We start from the raw sequence: 24,852 nt of genomic DNA on the forward strand, positions 1-24,852 counted from the left end.
ACTGACGCCTAAGGTCATAAGTGGGAATAAAGCCGCAACCTCTCATTTACATGAAAACTTTCATGCTACACTAGGCCACAGAATCATTGCTGCTAAGGGATATCAGTTAATTTATTTACAGATTGACCTAAAGTCGATAAAGATCATGTATAATTTTTCCTATGGCACCTTAATACAGCAGGCATGAATTTCCTGTGGTTCATGAATGCTTTGATCTTTGGCGGCTGTTCTAAAGAAAATCACGGCTAAGTGACTATAGTTTAGGTGAATTAGACTTACCTCTCTGTCTTGTGGATTTTTTTGGGCCACCATTTTTCTTATTGATTACTATACATATATAGCACTTTGATGTCATGTTATAAGCTCTTTAATACGTCAATATACAAATTCTCTTAATTAATTCATAGCATCCAAAAAGAAAAAAGATAGATTGGTTATTTATAATTATGTAGAGAATTTATGTCATTTTTCAAAAAATAGGTAGGGTCCTCAAGTAAATCTTATATTTAAAATGGGAGGAGGTCATATATTTATGTAGATAAAGATAATTTAAGTTTTAGTAACATTTCCCCCTTCCTTTTTCATCCTCCATGACTAAATAAATAATAAATTAAAATATATCACATGTTAATATCATTATTTTTTTTTACCTCCAACCTAACCTATGCCTCACTATCATATCATTTAGTACATATCACCGATACACAAATACATATTTTCTCTGGTCCTCAATATAAAATCTAAGTATGTCTTATATTAATGATAGAAAAACTATAATCTAATGAACCAAGTCATAAATTTTATAATTTTTGGGTTACTTGGTTTTTATATAACAAATTTATCTACCTTATGCAAATTAAGAAGACTAATAGGTATCTTTAAAACTACCTTGTCCTTCCACAAATACCCTTTATTAATACTCTATTTTATTCTCTCCTTCACATTCTGTCTTGATTAATTAAAAGCACTCCTTTTCAAAAGCCTTTCTGAAAACAAAAAAGATGAATCAATTATTGTCTAGATTTACAAATATTCTTATAAATAAGAACATCAAGACCTTGCAACAATTGTCTAATAAAATTAAGAGTAGCTAATTCAAGTGACAAGAGTGGTGCGGGGTGAATAGAGAGATCTATGGTTCCAGACGACAAAACCTCCTACTGTAAAAAAAAAAAAAATTAAGATATGGAAAAAAATTTTCCTAAAAAATTAATCATATGAAAAAGCATACTCTTAATTATACAAATTATTTATTGAGAAATTAAACTTAAAAATAAGATATGAAGTGTGTACAAAGCTATAAATAAATGCCTAGCAGACATCTCACATGCATTCCCATAAATGTATATGATTCAGCAGGCTATGTACATGCATTAAATATGAACTTCAAGAGAAGTATGATTTTTCCCTTATCACTGTACAGACATATTATTTTGTGTCTTTAATATAAGAACTAGTTATAAATTTAATTTGATTTTAAATGTAAAATTCTAATATACTTTGTCTCCTATATTTACCCACCCCCAAATAATTCCTATGTGATTGCATATGTTAAAGTTTTTCATCAAAGACTTATTTCAATGTATATGATTAACAAAGATATTTTAAAAAAGATAACACCCATTTGTTATAAATAAATAATTTAAATAATTTTTTTAATATTTACAAATTAGTCATCTAGCTCTTATAAGACTATATCAACCGACAATTAATGCTCACAATCCCATCCCATGCTCTTTATTTAATCAAATTAGATCTGCCATTGTAGAGATAAATAAATAGATAAAAAAACGAGAAGTGACAAAAAAAAACATTATAAAAAGATAAGATGAAGTTTATGAATATATCTCCTTCTTTTTGTAAATTTTTTTAGTACATAAATGCACAGTTGCAATACATACCAACTCAAGATTTAATAAACGGTCTGCAGTCATTTGTCCAAGGTGGTGAAATAAATCCAACCTGCCAGGAAATAGTTTCAAACTTTTGTCGACTTTTTTCCACCGTAGAATCATAGGCATAGAGGTCCATGAAAGTGGGACAAACATAATAATTTTGAATTATTCATCACATGCACACAGACATTAACAAACAAACAAACAAACGAGAATAATGGAAAAATATGTTCGTTGTCCAGTAAAAACTTTCATGAAACTTCCAGCACTAACATATAATCATGTTAGGGCTAATTATAGTGCTAAACAGATAATAAGTTATGATATGATATGTATGATTAGACTTCATTTTCTCCCCACATAATCATGATGATGTTTAATTCTAGATAGCTAATTAATTAAAATAGTTAAGTCTCAGCCTAAAAAATAGACAATAAAGGCGGTGCATGCTGGTTGCAGCCAGCCAATGATTAATTGGTAGGTTGAAATGGGAAAACCTAGCCTCTTAGTCTTATGTTCCATGCATCATGAAACTGTCTGTGGTTGGTCTTGTGTATAATAATGATATAACTTTTCACCTCCCTCCATCTGTGGAGTAACACAAAGTTAACATTTCATTGTTTTCTATGTTTTGCCATTATTGTTGTCCTTTAATTTGCTTCCATGCACGCTAATGATATCCGAGTCCTTTTTTTTTCCAATTGTTTTTTTAAAAAAAAAAAAAAGTTAAAGATGAAATCAAAAAAGTTAAAAGTTGAGGATAATGCGCATCCGGGGAATCGAACCCCGGTCAGTACCGTGGGAGGGTACTATGATACCACTACACCAGATGCGCCTTAGTTGTGGGCGGCCACCTTTAAAATACTACATGTGCATAATACTGCAGACAACAATGGCACCATAACTCCACACATTTACTCTTCTAATCCTATTTATAAAGCAGAGAGAGGAGACTTTTTTTGATCCTATTTATAGGGCACTGAGAGAAATTTTTGTGTGAATGTACAATTTTACCCCTCATTTATTATTATGTTGATTTTATTTACATAAGGTATAATGTATATTAAATAGGGATAAAGTTGAAAAGTTATTAAATTTTAAATTAGAGTTAATAAAGTTTAAAGTTTTTCTTAGTCTGTGTGAAACATGCTGGAAGTGCCTTATTTATAAGACTAGAGGAGTATGTGGTTTCTCTTTTGTAGCCATATTTCCTTTGTTGGTTTATATATATGTATATATTCTATTTTTGGGGGGTAAATGTTTGCATTAAGACATTTTGTGTGTTGTTGATATTTTCCTTTATTTGTTTTCTTGCTCTTTATCTTCTTAAAATAGAAGGTGACATTTAATTTAATGATATATATATATATATATATATATATATATATATATATATATATATATAGGGAAGAGAAGTTAGGGGACACTACAGCTACTGTATGGACGCGTATTCTCCTGGGCAATTATGTTACAGTTTCATATATAGTACATAAATTGTAGGTAGGGGCATCTATTACAAATCATTGACTTCCTTAGGAATTTTGTGCTTCACTAAATATAAATGACCAAGTTGCTAAATTATTTTATGACAAATGTTATGACGTCACATTTATAATTTTCCTTCTTAATTTTTCCCCTACAAACAAACCATGCAATACGATATAAAAAATATATAAAACTCCTATTAATATAAATTTAAATTACATTATATTTCAAGCAGAGAGTAACTTTCCTAATCTCTTGTATTTATATGAATTCAAGTTTGAGATATTTTATGCAAGAAATTAGGGAGTCAAAGTCAACCATTTCGTCAGCGTGCTCCGTAAACTACGGCTCCTTTTCATTTCTGACTAATCTCTGCATCCATTACTTTTTCTTTTGTTCATATTTCCAGTTCATATTATGCGTGTGAATTTGACTGCAGAAAAACTTACAACTACCCACTATTCTTAATATAAAAACTAAGATTTAATTTTAAATATAAGGCTATAATTTTTACTAAAAGGTAATTTTAATACATATAATTAAAAATAATAGTTTAGAAAAACTAACACATATCCATTACAAATAAACAATTTAACTAATTTTTTTAATATTGAAGAAATAAGAATAAGAGGTAATAATATCCCACACACTGTTTTGAAATGAAAAGGAAAATTGTATTACTAATTACCTCGGATCTTTAATATGAGAATTAATTTGGGAGTTGTATTTAATCATAAATACAAAGTTAAAAATTTATTTCATCTCTCATATTTATCATTAATTTTTCACAAACTAATTACCTAATTTATAAATTGTTATATAATCAAATGGTATGTCCCAGATATTTTCAGAAAAATCATGTGACATGTATTATGATTGATTGATTTATTTAGGCTTTTTTAATTTATTTAAATAATTAAATAGTTATGATATTAAAGACTGGATGGAATAACAAATAATTGTGAGCCGTGAACCGTGGGAACAGCTTCATTAGCGCATTAAATTCTCACCGGAAATTGAGCAGGACTTGCGTTTCCAATTTTCCATACGGAGAAAAACAAATAAAGAAATCAAGACATTGAAGCTGATTCCACACGTTCCCTCTGCACACCCATCAAATTGCACATTATACTTATAACATAAATTTATGGCCACTTCTACGGAATAATATTAATTAGATTTGATATGTTGACTAAAATTTTTAAAAAAGTCCTTTTTTCAAATTCTTAGTCTTCTTTTCTTATGGATCCCAATTGTGCTAGTGTGTTAAATAATACTCCTCTTTTCTTAAATATAGGATCCAATTGAAAAATTGACAATAATTCTATGTGGAAGATTTATTTCACATACTTATCAATTTTTTTTCAAATTAACTTTATTAATATTCTCTGAATAATAATTAAGTAACAGAGAGAGAGAGAGAGAATTTAGAAAGATGACTTGGGTATTTTGAAAAAGCATATCATATTAACCAATTCAGCTAACATTTTTAATCTATTCAAATAAATTAATTACGTTCTACATTAAGAACTGGAGGACTTATATATCGCTGCTAAATTTATATCTATATAAAATCCCATCATGGCTTTCAATTATTGCATTCTAATTGATAAGCAATTGACTAATATTTTATTAGCAGGTAATTTATGAATATTTTTATATTTTTTTAAACTAAGAAACATATTCTGGACTCCTAAAAGATCAGTCATAGTAGTAGTTTCTCACCACAACACTTCACTGGATGTTTCAGCTTCCTGCTAATTAGTCCATCTGATTAAAACCCTCTGCAAGCAAGCTTTTTAAGATTTGGTTCAACTTTTGAACTTATAAGTTCATTTGTAATATTTGACTTGATTATATCTAAACTTCCAATAAAAGAAAGAACAAAGAATTGAGTGACATGTGAGTTGAGGATTGAGATGGAAGGGAAAGATAGTGCATGTGCACGGATCTTGAGAATAAAAAGAATGAAGCGAGCACTTATTCAACATGCATGCATGATTTCAAAGTTTCGTGGCCTCTTATAAAGAGTAGATTAATTTCTATTGATATTTGAAATAATTTTTTAAAAATTCCTCTCTTGAGTCAAATTTCCCATTTTCATATTTCTATTGCTACTTTTTTAAGTAGTTAGTTTACTAATTTATAATAGAATAACAAGATGAAGTAAACCCCTCGCCTCATGTCATTAAATTTCCTTCCCCTTCATGTATACTACTTGCTTCTTGTCTTCTTTGTTTGTTTGTTTTCTTAGATAAATAATACTTGTTCTTCAAATTATTGAAAGCGATATATAAATAATAATTTATTCATTTACGTAAATTTTCACGATACATATAGTGATTTAATATTTATATATAGCAATATAATACTTTTGAAGAATACAATATAATTAGTTAAAGTAAATATATATATTCATGATCCGTTCCATTAAGCATATGTGCGGGAAGCACGGAGCGCAGATCCACAGCCCCAGGAAATGTTCCCAACTAAAGAAGGGACATTCACCCCAAAAAATAAATTATAAGATCAATATCCCTAAAAAATATTTACAGAAAAAGTAAAATATATCAAACATATACTTTGTTGTTTAATTATTTGCTTTCTATTTAAAAACCGTTTTCTACATCTCCCTCGGAATAGTTTGACACTGTCCGAATATTTTCTCCTGGTTTTGAATATCATATATATATATATATATATAAATTATGTTATACATTATAATATAAGTCTCCCCTTCTCAATTAAGTCACCGAATTTATCTTTTTTTTAAACCGAAACATTTAAAGATTGATATTATTTAAATCTTCATTAAATTTTGTACAATGTAATGTGCAAAAATATTTTTAATGTAAAATTTACAGTAAGCTGTAATATTTTCTTTCGAACTCTATGTAATATTAGGACACATCTGATACTTTGTTGAAAATTACGGTTTTCATTTCAAATAACCAAACATATGATGGTATTTTTTTGGTTTTTAAGTTTGTTCAAATTATGCAAATTCTTCTCTTTTTAACGCCAGATTGTATCTTATTTGAAACAATGCATCTATCACACAAATTTCTTGTGAATTTTTATTGAAATTATATCATTTTTAAATTTTCAAAATGTAATATCTCATAAGCACACAAAAATGATTGTCAAAAAAAGATAGGAAAAGATTTGTATTCTTTCAACAGGGTCTAACAAAATCTGAAGAATTAATTATTTTTCTTACAAAATTTATAAGATTAAAGAATAGTATAATAAATTCTGAGAAGACAGGTACTACTACTAGTGCACATTTTTAGTGAAATATACAAAAGTATTATATTAATAAAAAGCCCTTCCTTTGTAATTGAAGCAAGCCATCATAGCATCACAGTAGTATTAACACGTCATAAATAGACTTACTCATTTTTGCTATTTTGTTCACACAAAAGGGTATACCAAATCAAGGCCTTGTAAAATTCAAAAAGCTCTTCCAAAAACCCGAGGGTGGAAAAGTCACTATAAGGTTTTAAAAAAAAAAAAGAAAAAGGAAGGAAAAGTTGTTTTGAATATATTATCTCTTATTCTTAATATAAAAACTACTTGACTAATTTGAGTATATTAAAAAAACAGTTAAATTAATTATTAGTTATAATTGTCTTTTCTAAAAATTATTATTAATCAAGTGTATTAGATAAAACTATTGTTATTATAAGAACTGTTTTAAAAAAATATAAATAAATGTAAGCGATAAAGTGAATTTAGATTTTATATTTAAGACTAAAATAAAAATTATACAAGTTTTTATATTAAGGATCAGAGATAGTATATAAAACAAGTGAAAATATTACCTCTAGTCCTATTTATAAAATCTTATTTATAATCAGGCCAAAAAAAAAAGAGAACCCAGCATTTTTTCTCATTTTGTATCATTTCGTCCGATTCGTTCCACACTTTACGAAAAGTATAAATAAAAAAATCCACAATTAGAGATTAGGAAGACAGAAAAGGTACTGTTGACCCCCAAAAAAAAAGAAATAAATAAATGAATAGGAAAAAGCAAAGAAAGAAAGAAAAAGAGAATGGAAAAAGGTGGTGCCGTTGTAAAGCTAAAAGAAGGGCCGTTTGTGAGTTGGGGCATATGAGATTGAGTCCCACGTCAAACGGAATAAGTACAAAAGTAATCCAATTCCCCTTTTTTCTCTCACTTTCCTCTTCCCCACATGCTCTTCCCTCTTCCCAAAATTTACATTTAAGCCCTCAACTTTTAGATTTAAGCTTCTCTGACTAAAAGTATGCTTATCTTTAAGATTTGAAAGAATTAAAAACTTTCCAAAAACTTTTGGTTCCACTGCTTAATGCCTATTCAAAGTGTTATGAAAACTTTTTCTTTAAGGAGAAATTAATTTCCCAGTCCTTATATTTTGCTTGAGTTTTGAATCAAGTCCTTGTATTTTTTTTCTTTTTATCAAATCTTTTAAGTTTCAGCTGTTGTTAACATTAGTCCCTACTCTTAAAACCGTTTAAAAAGTGTTATAAAAAAAAAAACCGTTTAAAAAGATTTAACACTGTCAAGCAATCAAGCAAACAATGCTGACTTGGTCAACAGGCAGAAAAATAAATTTGACTAAGCATGAGGGGTGGAGAGATAAAACCATTGTGCAGGAACAACTGAAGTGAGAATTGGGTCATTGTTATCCATCGGAGGAGAGGCAAATCCATGCCTCTGATCGAAATCAAAGATACTAAAAGCCACTTCATGTCACTGATAGAACATTTGAGAAGGTTCAAAAACTTTCAGAAGTCAATGGTGGAGATTATGGAGAAAACTTGATGAAGAATCCCATTGTGTTTATTACACTTGTGGTAGGGGTCAGGGTTCGTTCGAGGTTCTTGAAGACTTTGGTGACAATCTGGCATGGGTGGTTCATAGAAAGACGGAGAAGCGAGAGCTCTTCTTGGATGGCCCTTTCCTCTTGAAGGTTCGGCATGGGAAAGAAGATGATGATGATAAACAGCGTGAAAGCATGGACAAATAGCTTCTCTGCTTCGTTATGTTTTTTTTTTTTTAAATACTACCTCCTGTCCTAATTATAAGACCCAGTTGATTTATTTGACGAGATTAAAGAAGTAAGTTAAGTTAGTTATTTGTAATAAATAAGTGTTGTCATTCCTAAAATATCCTTGCTAATTAAGTGTATTGGCAATAACTATTATTATTAGAAGGACAATCTTAGAAAAAAAATGTATAAATATAAGAGACAAAATAGATTGGGATCTTATAATTAGGACCAAATAAAAAATCAAACGGGGTCTTATATTAATGACTAGAGGTAGTATTAATAAAACTGAAGAGCGAGAAAGGAGTATTTGATTTGGATTAATGTTCATTGCAGGTGAATTCTTAGTATTGCTAGTTAGGTGCTGGAAGATCCTTCTGTGGAAGAAATTGAAACCATGGGAGCTGCTAATGGTACAATTAAGAGTGATGTAGGTGTGGCCCTGATAGGTGTCATGAGAGTCGAGCTGATCCTAAGAACTAAGAAGAGTTTTGCAGATGAGGATAACCTTGAAAGACGTGATGTCAATACACAATGTGCAAAAGATGTCAATGACAAAGGAGAAGCTTTTGATTAAATTATTACTTGTCCGATTCTAAATATAAAACCTTTATACTAGTACTTCTCTGATTCTTAATGTAAGACCCATTTAATTAATTTGATCAGATTAAGGAAGTTAGGTAAGTTAGTTAATTATAAGAAAAGTGACATATTTTTCCTAAAACACTATAATTATCTTTTTTAATACCTTCTCTCCCTCTTCTATTTGATTATGGTTGAGGGAGTATCTATAGGGTTAATTTAGAGAAAATTGATAAATATGATAAATGGGTCTTATATTTAGGACCAAAACCAACTCAAGAATTGAGTCCTATATTAAAAACTGGAGGAGTATGTATTTAGGATTAGAGGAGTATTTTTATGCCTTTGTTTTTGCAGCTGAATGCTTAGTCAAATTTGTATGGGTACTCGTCTGCCATGCCAAACAGTGTGCTTAACAGTTTTTTTAACAGTGTTAACCATTTTAAACGATTTTAGACAGTAGGGACTGAGAGAGCTGACTGTGTAAACTTACAGGAGTTGATAAAAATAAATAAAAATACAGGGACCTGATTCAAAGTTCAAATAAACTATAAGGACTGCGAAATTACTTTTTCCTTTCCTTTATAAGTAGAAAACTGACACCAATTAACTACCTATTATCGGTGGTAAGATTATAATCATTTAACAAAATTACTTTTAAATTAATTTAGATTTGAGACTAATCTCCTACTATTTCCAGTTCTTAATATAAGATCCCGTTTGACTTTTATTTTGATTATAAATATAAGATCCCAATCCACTTTGTCTTTCATATTTATATATATTTTTTCTAAAGTAGCCCTTTTAACAATGATAGTTTTAGTCAATAAACTTAATTAGCAATGATATTTTAGGAAATGCAACACTTATTTAAGACAAATAACTAACTCAACTTACTTCCTTAATCTCTTCAAATTAGTCAATTGGCTTTTATAATTAAGATCGGAGGTAGTATTATATTGAACATATAAAGTTACAGTCCTTGGCTCCTTACGACCATTGTACTCTTTACATTTTAAATTTGTATTTTTTTATAAGAGTAAAACCACTTATTACCTTAAGTATTAAACTGTTGATTAAAAAAAATATTGAGAAATTTTTTATTTACTTAATTCGGTCTGATTTCTAATGTGATTTTTGAGCATTAAATAATATTTGAAAAAATTATTATGAATTTTTAACATTAAGACGTGATTTCGATTTTTTTGAGATTTTTCTTGTAAAAATCACTTCGTTAGGGACTTAGGGTTGTTGAATGTCATTTTACCTAATCTTTTCTCTGTTCCCATCATTCCCAGATTCTCTTCCCCGATGTCCCTCATCCTGTCCCAATTCAATTTCATGACAATTAATATATATATATATATATATATAATATTTCTATATTCTCGCTTTCCAAACATACATATTGTAATATAGTATTCGTATTATTTTTAAGCTTTAGGTCTCACGTGAGTACGTACCCTGAGCCTGATTATCCCCATAACTTAAAAAATTAAAATTAATTATATTTCCCTGCCTTTCTAGTGAGATTCTTCTTGCATGTGAACTTTTCCTATCTATGCAGTTATGTCCCCCGTCTAGACGCTCTTTATTTTACTTGTCTTTACTTTTGTTAATTATGTAATCAATTCAAATATCAATTACAAAATTTCTCTGAATTTTAATTATCACACTAAACATAAATCTCGTTTTAGTATAATTTAATATTTCAATGAGCTACATTATGTAGGTACCTTGAATGTGCCAAAAGATTGTAAGGTAATCATGGACTAAAAGAATTCAATGTAGATGCTGGTCAAAAAACAAAAAACAAGAAGAATTCAATGTATATATGAATGAAAATCTGGAAAGATACCATTTTGATCTTCTACATTTATTAAAGTAATTTAATTTATTCAACTTTTAATATAATTGTCATTCTTTTTTATCATTTAAGAAATTTCAATTAAATTATTAGATTTTGTATTTTTTTTTCATTTAATGCTGGCTTATTTCGTGAATATTATGTCATCTTTTGTTGGTTAATAATTCATCAATCATATTTTGCATCGATTTTTTTTTGGGGTAACAAATCATTTTATTTAGTCTTAACAGATAATATTCTTCTTATTTTAAATATAAAACCCGTTTTGTAGGATAAGTGTAGAAGGAGTACAAATTTTGTCGGTTGAACCCCAAATGGAATGTGTGTTTTACGTGATTATAATTGATTGATACTATAATCACATTTTCGAAATGAAAGATAAATTAAAAATAATTTAAATTACAGAAATTATTAGGATAAGTTGACCAAAAACAGAACTGAGAAAAGAGTTTTAATTAGAAAAATTGTATAAAAACAAACTAAACAAAACCAAGTCACTTCGGTTATACCTGAAGCGTTAGTCTGATAATCTTAATTGGTGAACCATTTTTTAAGCCTAGATTTTATGTCAGAATCTGTTGAATAAATAGTACTACCTCCGCTTCTAATTATAAGAACTAATTAATTAATTTGAGGAGATTAAGAAAATAAGTTGAGTTAGTTATTTGTTTTAAATAGTTATTGTTTTTTTTAAAATATCCTTACTAATTAAGTGTATTGACTAGAACTACCATTATTCGAAGGACTACTTTGAAAAAATATATATAAATATGAGAGACAAAATGGATTGAGATATTATATTTAAAACTAAAATAAAAATAAAATAAAATCTTATATTAAGGATAAAAATAGTACAATACTTAGAAAATTAGAAATCTTTAATTATGTTTTCACTTTTTTCGTATTCACTGTTTTAGCCTCCAACTATCAATGACTTGATGTCCGTTAAGTCTCAATCGTGCGAACGGCGCACCAGATCACACCCTCACCAGATCACAACCTTTCTCACGCGTGCCATCCTCACTCCCACCATCCCACTATTTATATGCCTTCTCCACTATGCAAGATGAGATAATAGTCTTAGCTTCGCCGATTCTTCACAGTTTTAGTCATTGTTATCTTTTTCTCTCCTTTAATGGCTTCTTCTTCTCTGATCTTCGCAATCTCTGCGATTTTCTTTGCTTTGCGTTTCTCATCGGCTCATTCTCTTACCTGTACGTCGCATAAGCTTCCTGGTAAGGACTTCCCCAACTGTAAGGATCTCCCGACTCTGGGCGCTACTCTTCGTTACTCTTACAATGCCACCAATAACTCGCTCTCCATCGCCTACATGGCTACTCCGGCGAAGCCCGGCGGCTGGGTCTCCTGGGCTATAAATCCGACCGGCCAAGGTATGCAAGGCGCCCAGGCTATCATCGCCTTCAAATCGAACGGCACTGTCGTCGCCAAGACCTACAACATCAGCTCCTATAAATCCATCGTCGAATCGAAGCTTTCCTTCGACGTTTGGGACCTGAGCGCCGTCGAATCTGACGGCGTCATCACGATCCTCGCGACGGTGAAGGTGCCGGGGAAGCCGGACCAGCTGAACCAGGTGTGGCAGGTCGGGCCGTCGGTGACCGGCGGCAGGCCGGACAAGCACGACTTCACTCCGGCGAATCTCGCCTCAAAATCCACTTTATCGGTGTCCACGTCAACATCGGCACGCGAAAACACCACCACCGGCGGCGACAAAAACGGCGGCGTCTCAGTAACAAATAACAGATTCGGCGTAGGATTTTTTGCTGGTTTGTTAATGCTGGTAGCGAGTTGTGTTAATTTCTGATTTTCCTTTGTTCTTCACCACTACGAATAATATTCCATCAGTGTGACTCCTAATAGTTTACTGATATTTTCTGCGGATTCTTGTAGGTGAGAATAGGCGATTTATGTTGATCAGGATTTCAGTTTCATATATAGAATTTTTTATTTTCCGTCTTCAATCTACAGGAGATAATCCAGATCTGAGAATCGGTATGATGAAGAAGGATACATAGTTGTCAATCTTTATACATATAATTAGAAATGATCAATTTAAAGGCAAAAAAAAAAAAAGTTGGTTGAAGGAATTAGGAGTATTGAGTAGGAACTGTGGGTGGGGTTATTGTCAAGCATTATTGCTGCTTCTACTTGGGCGTCGACATTAATGTTCGGAGGCTGACAAGGCTTTGATATTTTGTTCGGATCGCGGTTCTCGAGATGTGAATGGGAATGGGCTGTGGGGAATGGGCGAATTTGCTGCCCTTTTGGTGTGGGACCGTTGGCATGCCATCCATGTTTTAAGATTCGTGATTTTTATGGCTGCATCTTTTTTTTTGCCAGAAATAAAAAATAATAATATTGGTACGTGAAATAAATATGAAATTGTCATGTAACTTAAAAAAATAAAAGTTAATATCATTTTTAGTTTTTTAAATTTGTCTTCATTTTGGTTTTAATCTTCTCAATTTTTTTCATTTAAAATTTTAGTTCTTATAATTCAATAAAAGTTTAGATCATTTTGTCGTTTGATGGATCAAAATTTATAATTTAAAAACGAAGAAAAGTTTAAAGAATAAAAATTATATTAGTCTTTTAAAATAAACATAAATATTTCACTTTGATTAGATAAAATGGGACAATTTTTTTTTGGATTTGACGTCCGGTTAGACTTTCAGAATATTACTTTTTGGGGGCAAAAAAAAAAAAAAGAAACGTCGTCGTCGTCATCATCATCTAGCTTTAGGAAAAACAAATGCCGTCTTATAGAGAAGAATAGGAAATTTGTTCTTCGGGTGGCTTATAGAAAGCAATGATTACTTCTTTCCTTTTTAACGGGTTAAATTTTGCCATTGCATGTACTCTGTGTAAGCTTTCTATATTTTAATAAAATATTATTTGTGGTGGAAATTTGAATTTTGTCCTTATTGCAATTGGATTTATGCAGCAGTTTTGGCTTCTGCTTTTTTTCACTATAACACGGGTTTCCTTTTAATTCTTTACGTTGTTTTTTTGCTAGCATGTGAGTATAATTCATGTGATATTTCTTTTCATTTATTCGATTTAAATAAATAATAATGCAATCGCATTAATTTTTGGAAGGAGAGGATCATCCTCTATTTAGAGAGGAAACAAAATCTGGGCCGTTTACTATATTAATGATTCTTTACAAATGAACTTTAAGTCGCAATGAATTTAATATTCTCAAATCTGATTTTGAATCTTTTTGTCCCCCATGCATGTGACCCTTCTTTTCCTAAAAGGAAGTCATTTTTTTTTTTGAGCTGACTAAAAAGAAGGCATTTGAATACAATAAAATGCGTAAGATCAATTCTCTTATATTTTCCTCTCCAGTAGTTAGAAATAGCAATAGTAATGTGACCATGCATATCCCTTTAAATAAAAAGGTATTTTTTTAGTGCTTTTGATATTCATTATTAAATTAGGAAAACATAATGAAAATACCCAAAAAAAATTATAGACACGTTTCTGTGAAGTTACACATAATTTTTAGAAGAGGTTTGCACATATTTTTAAAAGGGAAAACCATATTGAAGGTACCTATACTTTTTTTTAATTTTTAATTTGGTACCTATGTGTTTTTTTTCCCTTTAATTAAACATTTAATTTTATCTTTTTAGCAACATTAGCTCTTATAACTTTGTTTTATTGATATTTTTAGTTTTTACATAAGGATTAATGATGTTAATAGAGGAAAAATAAAGATTTAGTTAAGAACAAAAAACACATAGGTACCAAATTGAAAATTAAAAAAAAGTATAGGTACCTCCAATATGGTTTTCCCTTTTTAAAATTGAGAAAATATATGTAATTTTTTTAAAAAATATAATTTTGACAAGATTCCAAAAAAGATTTAGCAAAAAATTTATGTGATTTATAAAATCAGAAGTACAGTGGTTGGCACCTTATCTTTAACATGATAATATCATTAAAATGTAATAACTTTGATACTTAATATAAGAGCTGATCAAAGCAAACTTTGAAGGATTAAAAGTTTTATTCTTGTTTTTATTAACTCATTTTTAATTCATGTTGGGTGGTACCAGTTGTCTTTTTTCAACAATGACTTTAGTTAAAGTGAACTTCTGACAAGTGCTAACTACGAACTAAAGGGTTCATATTAGACGTACTCTTAAACAATGCAGAAGCACTGAAAAGAATAACAGGGCAAGAGTTACTTCATCTTTAAGTTATTTAAATTTCAGTCCTAAAAAAATTTGAGTTATTTAAATGTACAATTTTTAATAATTTATTTTACTTCGAATATTTTTATTTATGAAAATACAAAATATAGAATAAAATAATTTTTATTTTGAAATATAAAAATTATAATCATATCAAATAAAAAAGACTAAAGTCGAACTTAAATAAAATTTACTTTGAAGTTTTAACATTTTAATTTTTATTATATTCATATTGATGATAGCATCAAAGAATATGCTAATCTGAGAACCCAGCCTTTTCCGAAACCGAAAAGATATACCATTATTTACCCTTGTTCTCAGCCAAAAGGCTGAAAATTAAAAGATATTGAATTGTTAAATATTTTGTCCAGAGGACCAGAGGAGTATTATGTTCCATTATCTAATCTATATATAAAATAATTTTTTTTAATAAAATCAGCTATTTATAATTTATCAAAAAATGTAATTCATTCCTTAAATTGAGACCTAACCTGATTCTACAACATATATGTATTGAAGAATCATCGAAGAACACAGAATCATCATTACAGTTTAATTAAAAATTTCATTTACAAAGATATACAAAACTATATATAAATTTAATACTTTTAGGAAATTGGCTACAAGAAGCCAAAATATTTTCCCCTATCCTCCTCAATGATATTGAGACAAAAATTTTCATTTTGTTGTTGAGACAAAAATAATCTAACAAGTCTCTCAATTACCCTCAATTTAATCTGATAATATACTAGAAGGTCGAAGCTTATAATATCGCATACCAAAAAATTATTTTTTAAAAATATTAATGGGCAGGGTTCTTCTAATTTTTATTGAATTAAAAATAATAAAAATTTGATTTTAAAATTTATATTTTTAATAAAAAAATCCAGCAACACTGTTATATGTAAAGATATCATACCTAAGTTTTTCTTCTTTTAGAAACAATCAAATCACATAGGGAACTATGGAGTGCGTTGTAATTAACTACTAATTAAAAGTAAAACAAAAAAACAGACAAAATTAAACGACACTTTACCAACAATAGAAAAGTAAACCGAAAATTGCCTAAATCTGGAGAAAAGTTTCAGTCCGATTTCCTTTCCAAGCAGAAAAGTTTTACGTTCTTCCAACGCATTTGTTGCTCTCTAACAGTACTTACTAATTTGCCCAGATTTATTGGCGTGCCTTTCGCTTTTTGTTTGATCTCGGCCTTAAATAAATATATCAGAGAAAAAAACACACACATGAACACGTACGTACCCACGTTGTCTTGTCTCTAATCTCCCTCTGGACGACGACGACGACTATGTCTCTGCTGCCACGTTCAATTATTCCTCTCTTTTTGGGTCTTTCACTTTTGGTGTCGCTGCCTTCTCCGGCGACTTCACTCACATGCACTTCCCAGAAGTTCACCGATAATAAAGTTTATTCCAATTGCTCTGACCTTCCTGTGTTAAACTCCTATCTCCATTGGACCCATGATTCCTCCAACTCTTCTCTTTCCGTCGCCTTTGTCGCCGCTCCGGCGACACCCGGCGGATGGGTGTCGTGGGCGGTAAACCCAACGGGGACTGGCCCGTTGGGTTCTGAACAGAGCACAATAATATGTTACTACTTTCAGTTTTTAATATAAGACTTTGTTTAACTTTTATTTTGGTACTAAATATAAGACCTCAAGTGTCTTATATTTATTCATTTTTTTCTAAAATAATTCTTATAATAATAGTAGTTCTAACCAATACACTTGATTTTTAAGATACTTTAGGAAAGATAACACTTATTTATTACAAATAACTAATTTAACTAATTTTTTTAATCTACTCAAATTAGTCGACTAATTCTTATATTAAGAATCAAATATAGTGTTATCCATATGACCAGCTCCATTTAGTAATGTAAAGCACAGCCATTACTGTTATGCATGCATGCATTGCATGAAATGAAAATAAACCATATTATTTATTCATTTGTTTCTAAATATAATATTCATTTTATAGTGTAATTTAGGATCAGAGGAAGTATAATTTATGGAGAGTACAGCTTATTGGAGTTTGCATTGTTGTTAGTGCATGATGTGGTTAATTCAAGAGAAATATTCTAATCTCTCTGTATATATTTAACGTCTGTGTGTATTTTGGAAAATGGCAGGTATTTGCATTGTTGTTGAGACCGAATAAGGATCACAAGTACAAATTTTGGTGGAATATGTATCATCACAGTGTTGGATATATCACCATCATCCTTGGGATCATTAACATATTTGGAGGATTCAGCATCTTGAGCCCTAACAGGAGATGGAAGCTTGCTTATGTGGCAGCCATTGCAGCCTTGGCTGTTATTGCCTTGTTGCTGGAAGTCATCACTTGGATCGTTTTCTTTATCAGAAAACGCAGAAACAAAAATTAACTAAATATAGTCTCATATATGCATCATGATCACCTCACAACATCCTCTTAAGAAAAAACACTTACGCTTAAAATTCATGATCTGGGTAATTAATTATTACATCGATATTTTCTGCAATTCTTGGCTTCTCATCAGCAAGGATTTCTGTTGAGTGTATTGAAATATACTTGAAACGACTTTCAATTTGTTAGCTAGGATTTCTTGTATGTGTATATTTGAAGTACTTAATGGGAAGAGTAAGTGTTGTCTGCTTTTAATTATTGTAATTTATAGATAGGTAATATTTTATTTCTATGATCTGATTCTGAACAGGCATGGGCATGCTTCATGCATGCTACTTCCAGTCCTTAGTATGAAAGCTAGTTTGAAATTTGATTTGGTTTTAAAATTTAATCCTAATATATTTTATCTCCAATATTTATACCCCTAAGTAATTCTTATAGTGATTGCACATGTTAACAAGTCTCTATCAAAATGTAGTTTCCATGCGCATGATTAACAGGAATATTTTAAGAAAGACAACAATGTCTATTTATTACAAATAACTAACTTAAATAGCTTTCTTAATATGTGCAGATTAGTTATAAAGTTTTCATATTAAGAACTGCAAGGGGTAGCATTTTACTATTTTTATGTTAAATAGATAGGGTTTTAAATTAAATAAACAAGATGGATATTGGTGACTTGTTAATTTAACTTAATGGCGTGGTAATATGGGGTCCAACTCAAACTGAACTAATATAAATTAGGGAATTCATCCAGCACGTTCAAAACGTTCGTTGTGATATTCACTAATGATACTCTCTGACCGACAGGAGCAGGCAATAATTTAAGATGCTTTGGTGAGATATAAAAGCCTCTTTTAAGAAGGGGCCAAGTGATGTAACTAGGGTGCTGGTTAAAAATGTACCTAGGGTCCGTTAGGACTCAGGAGGAGGGTGAAAATTAAAACCTACAGTTTGTAGTCATTCACCTTTTGACCAGGACCCTTAATCTACCTCATTGCTTTTTAGTTACTTAATTTAAGTAAACTAAGAAGATTTATCAAGTTATTATTTGTACTAATTGGGTATTATCTTTTTTAAAATATTCTTGCTAATCATGTGTACTAATTAGAACTACTATTTGATGAAACTTCTAACATATGTAGCTATAGCAAAGACTGCTTTTGAAAAAAAAGATAAATATAAGAGATAAAATAAATTGAGATCTTATATTTATGATAAAATTAAATATCAAATTAGCTCTTATATTAAGAACAAAAAATAATATATAATATTTAGTATTATTGGATCAAATTCCACCATTATTAGCTTGAATGAAAGTCGCTTCCTAATGTAAGTTTTTTTTAATTCAAATTTTTTTGACTCCACATAATTACTGTCGAATTGTTCTTTTGTTCTAAATATAGTAGCCGAGTTTTGGTCCTAATCAAATGTAATATCTTAATTCATTATTTTTTCTTGCATTTATTATTTCTTTAAAATTAATTTATGCAACACATAAACTGATATACCCAATGTCACACGGAATTATTTTAGAAATATTAATAAATAATTTATTTAACGTGTATAAAAAAAATAGTTTATTTAACACCCTTAATCTACCAAAATAGATCAATAGCCTGACTACATTATTGATCGAAGAAATACTCATTTGCTAAGTTAGTAACCCTCCTTAAAGTATGTTTTTTCCCCTAAAAAAATCCTTAAAGAGATTGTTGGAATAAGTTTTGGGATTTAATTTGTTAATTTTCCAGAAGGAATGCATGGATGAAGGCGAATGCTTCTCCCTCATGCCAATCACCATTTTCATTTTGTTGCCATAGTCTTATAGCATTTTACATTTCTTATACTCTCTTTACCCAAAGTAATTTTAATTTGAATAAAAATGTCATATTTTATTTGTTTGGATGACATGACATGAACTTTATGTAATTATCTCTATATGTGCAAATACTTTCTCTACAATAATGTTGAAACATATAATAAGAGAGGGGATCACAAAAAAATGACAAAAATAAAAATATAAAAATTAATTTCATTTTCTACATATTTATTACTCTATCTTTTTTTAATCAATTTCTTATTACATCATTTTATATAATATTTTTTTCAAATTATTATATCAATGATTCGAAAATAGAGTATCATTATTTTGTAAGCCGTTTCTGTTTAATTTATTTCCCGACATACATGAAATCTTTTAAAGCAAAATTGGGAAAAAAATTCCTATTGAAAATTTTATTGGTGGAAAGAATCTGACAAATTTTTATGCATTAAAGGTGCTTGGTAATCTACAAAATTTGTATATACAAAATATTAATATTTTGATTTAAGTCCCTTTCATCAATAACATTTTTGAATAGGAGATTAATTTTTTTTCCTCTTTTTGAAATGTTATATGGTATCTTTAATCTAAAGTAAAATATATCAACATCCCCTCTCTTTAACCTAATTACAAATACCTTCTTTTTATTTTGGAAACTTTTATAGAGTTTCCTTAAAATCAAAATATATATTGTGCAAAGCTTTTTCCAGTTTTGAGATTCAACTGTCATCTACCCATCCGTTAGTTAACCATTAAATTATAGGATTGACCCATTATTTTGACCAAATTATCCTTTCTTAATACAAATATTACTTAATAATTATCATTTAATGACATATTATCCATCTTTATTTGAAATTAAAAATAATTTTAATAAATATTTTAATACTCTTTGTTATACTATTGAATTGTTTACCATATTATAAATTTTATTAATTTTATAAATACAAATTTTTATTTTACAATTGTTTATTTATTTAAACTTACTTGTGATGTAATTTTTTAAATATATATTAGTAAAAAATGTTTTGTAATTGCATATATGTTTTTTTCAATAAAATTATGAAGTTATTTCTTAATTTATTAAATTTGGTAAAATATCAAATAGATTATTAATAAATATTAATATTAAAAGATAAACTACATATTTAATATAATGAGGGGTAAAGTAAGAAACAATGTTTATTCTAATATTTTTTAATTAAAAAATGTATATAAAGAATCTTTTCAGAATATTCTTTAACGGTATTAATGATTTGGACTAAAATAGATGTTATCAAAATAGAGATAAGGTCCGTGTAATTAAGGTAAAATAGAAGGGCGGTCAGAGTACTTTACTTTTTAATCTATCATGGGTGTGACATCAAAGTGATGTAATCGTGATCACAAAAATGGTCCTAATTTTTCCCCCCCAAAAAGCGTCACATTAGATTAAAGGAATCTGCATTATGTTGTATGTCTTATCTTCAAACTAACGTGTCCCCTTCTTTGGTGTCCCTTTCTTTACGTAGACAGAGACTAATTTATAAAAATTATTGTTAAAACTCATATTAATATTATCACAAATTTTTACTTATAATTTTTTTATTTCGAAGGTTGTTTTTTTTTACTATTTTTCTTAAACTAATACGTCCTTCTTCTTTTGTTTCTTTCCCGTGTATCCCAAAAAAAAAAAGTGTCCCTCTCTTTCTGTTTCGGGAAAACCTCCAAAGGATTTATGAAATGATGTGGCCCTTACAAATAGGACCGCCCCCCCCCCCCAAGTAATACTGCTTGATTTACATACGTTGACACGTTTGAGGCTTTTTCTCCTCTTTTAAAAGAACCATGCCATACATGTATGAAACAAAATACTATTTCTATTTGGTGATATAAAACTTCCTTAACTAATTTAAAATTTTTTTTTTAAAATTATTAAATTAGTTAATTAACATGTATGATATGATTTTAAAAATATTTACATATATCATTAGATTATATATTAATTCATAAGTGAGGCAAATTAGTCAACTGAGTTAAACAGAGGAGGTAGTGCTGGTTATTTGATTTTTTTAAAATGATTTTATCGTTAGATTAAGAAAGTTCCTTTTTGATTGAACGACGAATTAGAGACTTTAAAGTTCAATCGGATCAAATCGTCCTTGCTAAACACAGCCAACACAATAAAAGAGAAAATCAAAGACGTGTGAGCTGTCAGACGGGGGGATAAAGTAAGGAAACACATGCTGCTGAAAGAATTTTAAATGGTAAGGTTTTAATAATGATAGAAGAAATAGAAAGAACTGAAATACATGTGTGATAAAAGGAACAATATAATATAATAATGATTTGAAATCAAAAGAAGCTTGGCTTTGCTTCTAGTTTTTTTTTAGACACATGTATTTTTATATTAGAAGCAATCTTGATTGAGGTACTATGTGGTACTAAATGTCGTAATCTTTCCTAATAAGAATTTGAATTTTTTTTAGGCTAACACATAGGTATTCTCTTATTGGAGGTAATGCTATCGGAGACACTGTCAAATATTAAATATGGACACATCTCTTAATGAGGATTTGAATATTAATTCATTATAGGAATTAGCTTATTCCGTTTTGCCCAATTCCATTGGTAAGAATTTGAATTTTGATTTACTATTGAGAAATTAGTTTTTTACTAGACCGAAACTCCCTTGGGCTTTGCTTCTAGTTGCTGATAAATAAGCGAACACAGGAACTTCTGAGCGGTAAAAATATGGAGATATTGGGCCTTTGAGCGCAAATGGATACTCTTGGTGATGAAACTAGAGAAGGAACAAGATATGATTTCCGGGTGCACAATTGACAAAAGGTGGGCTGAGAATCATCACCATGAATTCCAAAAATAGAAATGTAATTATCCAAAAAAAAAAATCTCAATAAAAACTGGATAGCACAAACACCACGGACTTTCTCTTTGTTCAGCTCCATCTCTATGACACACATCTCTCTCTCAGCAGCACGGCGTTGGTTTCTCTGAACCTTACTGCATGGGCCACCACAAGGGAGAAATTATTGCAAGGTTTACACGAAACTTTTTTAAAGTTGATTTTATCATTAGATTAAGAAAGTTCTTTTTGATTGAACGACGCGTTAAAGACTTTAAAGTTCAATCTGATCAAATCTTCCTTGTTAAGCACAACCAACAGAATAAAAGAGAAAATCATAGACGTGTGAACTGTTAGACTAAGGGAGCAAGTAAGGAAACAAATGTTACTGAAAGAATTTCAAATGCGTAACTGAAATGCATATGTGATGTCAAAAACGAGCGATATAATATAGTAGTCATTTGAAAATTTCCCGACGATTTAGCCCAAAAATTTTTGTAAATAAGCCATGAATATTTCACCAAAACCAGAATCAAAGATCTTTTATGCGCCAAGGCCGACCTGCAATTGACAAAAGGTGGGCTTTCATGGCCACTGATTATGAATTCCGAAAACAGAAATGTAATTATTAATAAAATCTCAATAAAAACTGGATAGCATAAATACCATGGACTTTCTCTATGCTTAGCTCCATCTCTGTGATTCACATCTCACCCTCTCTCTCACAGAGCAAGACGACGTTGGTTTCTCTGAACCTTACCGCGTGGGCCACCACAGGGGAGAAATTATTGGAAAGTTTCCGCAAAACTTTTTTACAGTTGATGGATGCTACGCGTATAGGCAATTTCCAGGAAACTTCCTCTTCCTAAGTGGGAGACAATGAATCAGTGCAGTGGGGACACCAAAATAATTACCATGGTCATTTCTCCGTCAATAAAGTTAAATATCATATGGCAGAATTAGTTGAGTGCTTTTAAGTCTTCTCTTCTCCTGCACTTTCTCCTCAACTTGTTTCTAATCATCGAACACCAGAGAGAGTCTCCCTTTGATTTGTGTATCGGAGGAAGGATGGCGGAAGAAGTACCATATGAAGTGGCTACAAGTCTCATCAACACGTTGGCTTCAGCAGCCTTCAGAGAGATTGCTTCCATTTATGGGGTGGAGAGAGAGATTGATTGGCTGAAGGAAACTGTTGGAGACATCAAAGCAGTTCTCGCTGATGCTGACCACAAGCAGCAAACTGAACAACTCATCCAGCGCTGGATAACCAAAGTCAAACAAGTTCTTTACGATGCAGATGACTTACTTGATGAGATCCACACTAAACATTTGCTGCGCCAGAGGGATGGAAAGGGAAAGGTAAGTGACTTCTTCTCATCCTCCAATCCAATCCTTTTTCGCTCCAAAATTGCTCGCAAGATCAGAAGCATTAAAGAGCAATTTAATGCTGTTAATAAAAGAATGTCGGAGCTGAATTTAGATCGAAGAGCTGTTGAAACGAAGCCTAAAAAGAGTAACCGGAGGGAAACTAGTTCTAAGCTTGAAGAGAATATCATTGGCAGGGAGGAAAGTGAGAAAGAGGTTATTAATCTGTTGCTAAATACTGATAACAATGAAAATGTTTCTTTGGTTGCTGTTGTGGGGATAGGTGGTTTAGGTAAAACTGCTCTTGCCCAACTGGTCTACAATAACGCTAAAGCCAACAAACTCTTCGATAAGCAAATGTGGGTATGTGTTTCTGACGAGTTTGATGTGAAAGCACTCGTTAAAAAAATATTGGAATCCTCAATTAACGATGGTGTGAGTGACCAACAATTGGAACTGCTCCAAAATAAACTTGAGCAGAATTTGAATGGCCAGAAATATTTGCTGGTCCTTGACGATGTGTGGACTGAGGATAGAGAAAAGTGGCTACATTTGAAAAAATATCTGATGTGCGGTGCCAAAGGTAGTAAGATTTTAGTGACTACTCGTAATCAAACGGTGGCCAATATAATGGGTGTTAAGAGGCCATATCTTTTGGAAGGATTGGACAATGACCAATCTTGGAAACTGTTGAAAAGATTGACATTTGATGATAATGAAATAACGACCCCAAATCTGGAGTCTGTGGGCCAAAAAATTGCAGAAAAATGTAAGGGCGTTCCGCTGGCAATAAGAGCTATGGGAAGTTTGTTGCGCTCAAAATCACGGGAAAGTGACTGGGAAGATCTCTTAAAAGGTGACTTTTGGAAGCTACGTGACGCTAATGATTCAATTATGCCAATTTTAAAGTTGAGTTATGACAGTCTGGCAATTGAATTAAAACAGTGTTTTGCTTATTGTTCTTTATATCCAAAAGATTCGAGATATAATAAGAATGAATTGATTGATATGTGGATGGCACAAGGCTTCCTTGAAAACAAAGACGAGGAACAATGTCTAGAAGACGTCGGTGAAGAGTACATTCGTATTTTGTTGATGAAGTCATTTTTGCAAGATGTTGAGACGGATGGATTAGGAGAAATGGAATATTTTAAAATGCATGATTTGATGCATGACCTATCCCAATCAGTTGCTAGTAGCTTTGACATATACATTGAGGGAGGAAAAGACGTTCCAAGGTATCCTAGACATGCTCTTTTTAAAACCTATGACACCAATAGTTCACTAAATGTGCCGGATCTAGGTAGATTGAGAAACTTTC

General features: G+C 30.5%; 2 protein-coding genes and 1 non-coding gene across 3 annotated transcripts; 2 read left to right on the top strand and 1 right to left on the bottom strand.

The window, feature by feature from the left end:
* Window positions 1-2,659: 2,659 nt before the first annotated feature.
* TRNAG-CCC (transfer RNA glycine (anticodon CCC)) lies at window positions 2,660-2,730 on the bottom strand. Its single transcript has one exon. It is a non-coding gene; the product is annotated as a tRNA-Gly (tRNA).
* A 9,193-nt stretch (window positions 2,731-11,923) lies between these two features.
* Window positions 11,924-12,844, top strand: LOC114723282 (auxin-induced in root cultures protein 12-like). The gene has a single exon (XM_028909476.1). It carries the CDS (start codon window positions 11,998-12,000, stop codon window positions 12,685-12,687), a length of 690 nt encoding a protein of 229 aa, XP_028765309.1. The 5' UTR covers window positions 11,924-11,997; the 3' UTR covers window positions 12,688-12,844.
* Window positions 12,845-23,234: 10,390 nt separating this feature from the next.
* Window positions 23,235-24,838, top strand: LOC114723292 (putative disease resistance protein RGA3). Its single transcript, XM_028909485.1, has 2 exons — window positions 23,235-24,769; window positions 24,835-24,838. Exons 1-2 carry the CDS (start codon window positions 23,235-23,237, stop codon window positions 24,836-24,838), a joined length of 1,539 nt encoding a protein of 512 aa, XP_028765318.1.
* The last annotated feature ends 14 nt before the right edge of the window (window positions 24,839-24,852 follow it).

The sequence above is a fragment of the Neltuma alba genome, unplaced genomic scaffold (assembly GCF_004799145.2).
Source record: "Neltuma alba isolate B1F8T4 unplaced genomic scaffold, ASM479914v2 tig00012131_pilon, whole genome shotgun sequence".
Lineage (NCBI taxonomy): Eukaryota > Viridiplantae > Streptophyta > Magnoliopsida > Fabales > Fabaceae > Neltuma > Neltuma alba.